This window comes from Temnothorax americanus, unplaced genomic scaffold (assembly GCF_048541705.1).
Source record: "Temnothorax americanus isolate GAGA-0224 unplaced genomic scaffold, ASM4854170v1 Scaffold81, whole genome shotgun sequence".
NCBI classification, from domain to species: Eukaryota; Metazoa; Arthropoda; class Insecta; order Hymenoptera; family Formicidae; genus Temnothorax; species Temnothorax americanus.
Window position 1 is genome coordinate 546,904 of NW_027509804.1, and position 6,000 is coordinate 552,903.

The 6,000-nt window shown below is 39.5% G+C and overlaps 1 protein-coding gene across 1 annotated transcript in view; it reads right to left on the reverse strand.

Annotated features, from left to right (window-relative positions):
* Window positions 1-5,423, reverse strand: part of LOC143907459 (neurotrimin) — a 186,083-nt gene extending 180,660 nt beyond the window's left edge. The window contains exon 1 of the mRNA XM_077424278.1: window positions 5,239-5,423. Coding sequence (XP_077280404.1) covers window positions 5,239-5,341 — 103 coding nt within the window. The 5' untranslated portion in view covers window positions 5,342-5,423. The remainder of the gene's footprint in view (window positions 1-5,238) is intronic.
* Window positions 5,424-6,000: the final 577 nt, after the last annotated feature.

Genomic DNA, 6,000 nt, shown 5'->3' on the forward strand with positions numbered 1-6,000 from the left:
TTTGAAATTAATTTTGTCGAATAAACACAGTAATTCTCTTTATGTATATGTATAATATAGGTATATTTGAAGAGTAAAATTCTTTTATTTTTTTTTTAGAAGAGAAATCGTGTATGATTTTAATTGAACAAGAATTTTTATGCGGTTTTAATAAATCAAGAAAATGAAAAGAGAATCGTAGAAAATATATATGACAGCTTACTTTCATGATTTATTAAAATAACGGAATTTTATGCATCTCAGGATATAAAAAGTATTTGGAAAAAAGTAATATAGTAAATTAATTTCCATTTTTTCCACACAACTAAAAATAAATTTTAATTTATTAATGATCATATTAATATTAAATTTAGTAATTCATTTTATATTAATGTAGTTAAACAATTATTTAGTTTTAAGGTGGTCCTTTCGTGAGAACAAGTATTAGATAAGTACCTCTAAATTTGATATATGTTAAATATACAGTAATAAGGGACATGTGTACAAAAAATCAAGTGAGGTTACCGACACTTTACAAGAAATAAGTCATTTTAAATGTGCGTTCGCGGAGCGTGCCATTGTCATTCTATCCTTGTTTACATCTAATGAACGAGAAAGATAGAACGATGCAAATCGCCACGGCCGAGGTTTTCAACGAATAATACATGTACTTATAGCGATCAGATGAATACATTATTCATGTCTTAAAATATTCCCTGAAGTTTCCGGATTTCGTACATACCTTGAAAATAAGGGCTTGCCGAATGTTTTGCTCTGATATATGAGGTTAAATAAGTAGTGGATCCAATCGCATATTGCTTCACTCGTACTGTCATGCCATGCCTGACCTAACCTAAATCGAGTCCAACCGCACTACTATTGTGATATTTTTTTAATTAGTAAATAATTAAATACGATTAAATCGTGCGTGTAAAATCATGTTATATTATTATAATTATTGGAATGCTGTGTAATGTTTGTTTTCAATTACCTCATGACGGACTGTTTCTTGACTATAGCTGGGTCCGCGAAAGGATTACCTTAATTTTTCAAAAGCATTTAAATTAATTATTTGCATAAGAAATTGAATTATTTATAATAGTTTCTAGCTATTAATTACCAACTAATTGCCATAATATATACGCGTATAATATTTAGGAAATCAAAAGATTAATTGCGCTGTAAAAATCAATATCATGCACTTAAGCGTCTTAAGCTATAAAAAATTGAGAACAGTTTAATTTATGTAAATCATGCTTTAATCATTTTTAAATTAAAAATTATTTTAATCTCTAATATTTCCTTATTAAAATTTTTTATTCTAATTAATCAAAGATTGTAGTTAAGTACATTTAATTTTAATTAATAAACATCAATCAGACAGTTTTATCGCAATATTACAATTTATTAATACTAAATTTTATGACAGATTGCCATACGTTTTCTCTACTGTAAACTACCAAATTGTAATTGTGAGTTGTTCGGAAAAGATCGCAAAGAATATCAGTGACTTCTTGCAAAATAAAACTAAATCAGGATTTGCCTATAAATACAATACAAAATACTCTGTAACAAATCTGAAAACTTACATGCTCATATTAGAAATAAGAAATAAGTCGCAAGAATAATAGGCAGAAATAATGGGTCAGCCATAGAATACATATTTCACATAATATTGTACTATTTCTGTCGTGTATTCCTATAATATTCTCCCTACATTATTTCCAAAAGCATATCGACTTGTCCTATTACTTACTGTAACTGTCCGACATGATAGTATCTAAATAAATGAATGCTAAATTTAAAATCTACGTCTTTTCCAGTTTTCCCCCTTTGCAAAACGCGAACGCTTGTACAAACGGTTATAAATTTGACGACAGACTGCCAGACGTTTTCCCACTGAGAACTACAAAATTACGGTTTAGCGAGTTGTGTCCGGAAAAGTAACGAACCAAAGTGTGATAACAAAGCGCTCGGCGTTGCACGGATGCATTTACAAAACGCACGCACAAAGCTGGCATTCGTTTGCAAACCACTACATAATGACACGGTTTTACCAGCGTTCCTTCTATTTCCGTTTTCGTGCGCGTGGCCGGCACACCAAAGAGGCGGATCGAAGATAGCAATAATTAGTGGAACATGAATCGCTGAATTCTTCGTCGGCGGATCGATAATGCTCGCGACACACTGTACGACAAGTGATTTACATACCAGCGTGGCAAAAATGTCCGTGCAAAAGTGTGTCGGTGCGCACATCGACGTATTCTGGGGATAGACCCGAGCATAAATAACTTCTTGAAAAACGGTCAGAAAACGATGCGTCGTATCTCATATTTGAAAAGCGTGTCGCGCACGCGATAAATTACAATTTACAATATTAACTGTCCGAATGCCCATTACCCGGTTACTCTCCTACCTCGCGTTATTAATGCAGAAACCTCGAGTATTGTTAAAATACACGATTGCTCGGGTCTTACGTCTTGCGGACCGACGCTCGAGACATTTTTAAAGCGTTCCGGTTGCTCCGATGTAATAATGCGGGAGGATTTAACAGAGGGATCGTCTATCCTTAAAGGTGAACCTTCTATTCTTCTATATAACAATCTTCGCGAACGTTGAATACGTTTTGTAATTCATCGTGAGTAATGCAAAAGCGTTATTCACAGCATTTAAATCTTTATAAACCAGGGCGCTCAAGTTGTGTCGCGAATAAATTCTCAGCAAGATTAATAAAGATTAAGAAAGAGCATTGAAAATTATCTAGCACAATGGCCAAACCGCCGTTATCTTTATTAAATTATTTCAATTTATCATGATTTGATCGACAAAATATCTAATACTAGTGACGTTATATCGAATCCCACTCGCGAAGGTTTTATAGGACTAGTTTAGATCAGTGTTACGAATATCGAGTAAAACAATCGCCACTATAAACCACCTGTTACACGTGCCAACTTTTTTATAATTTCATAAAGACGCAACTCAATTTACACGCCTATTAACCATTTTGCGTGATGCTTTATTAACGCGATAATGTTACGGCCGAACTTCAAGCTTCCTATTCATAAATATTCTTCTCGCGCACAATTTTTCTTCCTCCAGAATACACATTCGCGATAAACACGGCGAACCTGGTTTTTCAACAGCCTTAATCAATAATAATGTGCACGTTCCCAGATACAATGCCCGGATTTAAAAAGAAACGCTATAATTGGTTAAATAAATGGCAAACCAGTCTTATTCCGCTCGGATATCCTTCATCGTGCGCTAAAAAAATCGCGTATAATTATTTTACAAAAGTGGAAAGTTATTATTTTACGCTAACGTCTAGTGACATAATTACCGTAACATAGGTCTATTCTCATGCGGAATTAGAACGTAAACGAAGTTAGAGAAACAGCAGTAAAGTTAATGACACAACTACTGGGAGATCGTTAAGAAATGAATCCCCGCGTATCGCACTTTTTGTTCGGAACGACCTACCTCGTCTAACGTAATTTTCACGAATATGAAACAATTTCGATCTCAAAAGTTTCGAGTCGGAACTGTCAAGTACAGCATAAAACGGAATCGGGCGATAAACGCGTCTCTTCCGCGACGAAAAATACTCCCGTTGTGAGGCGAGTATAGAATTGCACGGTGACGCATCGGCATGTGAAAAATTTCATCAATATACGTATGCAAGAGAGAAGAAGATATTCAGCATCCACGAAGTCTTTTTTTATACAAATTAAATCGTGCAATGTCGAAATTTTTTGATCTTGTAAACATCATCGTCGTTATTACACTTAAGCCAGAATTGAGTATTTTAATATAATCTAAGAAAATTACTTTTTCTTCATTCTATATTATTAGTATACGGGGGAGAGATTGCTTCCTTTCGCAAGATTTCTAATTACTTTTTGTTACACTTAAAGTGACATAACAATTTTTATTCGTACTTAATAACGATCATCGCGCACTTGTATCATTGTACATCTGTTTAATTACGATTTTCGTGTAGGTACGCAAATATCCCGTGCAAGAGAGAGAAAGTTGAGCACTATCTGGTATGACACGACGCGGCATATGTAACCGCGGATATAGCAGTTACGTTCATAATTCGAAAATAAAGCGTAACGCCAAATCATCGCGGTCTCCGCGCTCTCTCGTAAACGTCATAAACAACTGAAGAGTAGCAAAAACGAACGCGACGAGGACAATGAAATGAATTATTCGTCGCACGACTACCCGCGAACAAATCGGAACGCGTTAAAACTATAACACAAACCGAGCATCGAAATTCCTGTCACGCCAACCTTCTCAATTAGATCCGCTAATTAACGTGTAAAAACCGATCGACCTCCACGTTAACTCCTAATTTCACTAATTCATTGGTGAAGAGGTCTACGCGTATACCTACTTTCGTTTTAATACCACTATGGAGCATTATAATGGAGTATTATCTTAAGTATATTATATGAGGAGGACGTCTTTATTGTATTATAGGAAGGGTGTTATCAATATCTTACTTGCATAAAAGGATAAAAGCCTGAGATATATATGTCCTCGTATATATCACCCACATTGTCTCAGTGACATAATTCTTCTCTATTTAAAACTCCTGAATAATTTTAGAATCTTTAACTAAAAGATTATATCAATCTTTAATTAAAACTCGGGGTGGAGCAATCGAAAATTCAAGAAATCTTACCATCATTCATTTTCATTACATTCGATAACATTTATTAAAATCAATCATATATTAATTTCAGTTATATAAAGACAATTAGACTTCATAATTAGTTCAGCCAGGAAACAAGGTCAAATTTACTTGACAAAGGAAAGAAAGAGTCAGAGAAAGTTAATTTGCTTAACTTGCTCGAAATCACAGCTAAACAATCTTTGATCTTATCGTACAAGTATCAACGCATCGCAGATGTAATCTTATTCGCAAAGCGGAGAAGACGTTACTACTCCTTCACAGATTTCGCGAGCGTATATATCGCAAGCATCGGCATAGATCCCACGAGCTGCCGCGCTTCGACAAGTGGCGGCCGATAAACGCTTAACGAGCGGCGTAATTAACGATCTCCGGGCGCACTACAGGTGTCATCTGCGTGATCTCCCCCGGCACGCGCGCGACGACACCCCGCGGGGGCTGAGAGATTGACGATCGACGACGCGCGCGCGGGCACCGTCGAACGCAGCGAACGTGGAATATGGAATCCATTACAGCAGGCGCGCATCCACGCGTCATGCATGCATCGCTTTACTCACCGACAAGCTCCGTACGCACGCCTACCAGAAGAGTGGTCACTACCAGAAGGGGCACCTGTCGTCGGCGCGGGCACGGCACGGCACGTTTCTCACCCATGATCATGGTATAGTCGCACGTGTAGTCGCACGCGTGTATGGCGCGACACGAGGGTAGCCGCTGCCGCGTCGAGACTGAACTCCCGACCTGCCGCGAGGCTACGTACATCCGACGCGCACGAGGCAAGTCACCCCTTCTCGCCCTCCCCCTCCCCCTCCCCCTCGCCTCATCCTCCTTCTGCTCAACCGCCCCCTCCCCTCCCCGTTTCCCTATCGTATCGCACCCCCGTCGCGCGCGCGAGCGAGACCGAACCGGAGGGGTTGTTCCGAACAGAGCGCGCCGTTCATCCCTACCACACGGCGGCGGCCCACACTGTTCATCCTTCTTCGACGTGCCGTGACGCGGCCGCCGCGAGGGGGATGAGACCCCCTCGTCACGGGGCACCACTCGCCACTCGCGCCGACGTTCCTTTAGTTTAGCCGGCCGGCCGGCCGGCCGCCGACTGGCTGGCTGACTGGCTGGCTGGTTAGCTGACTGGCTCGCTAGCTCGCTCGCTCGCTCGTCGAGTACGCGTGGCGAGCTTTGCTTTGAGTTACGCTGACACACCTGGATTTACTTAGAGCCCGGTGATTACGGCGGGACCAGGGCGCCTGGTGTTAAGCCTCTCGCAGTCGGACTTATTTCACGCGTCGCTACAGGTGAGCGCGCCGCTTCCTTCTCGACGC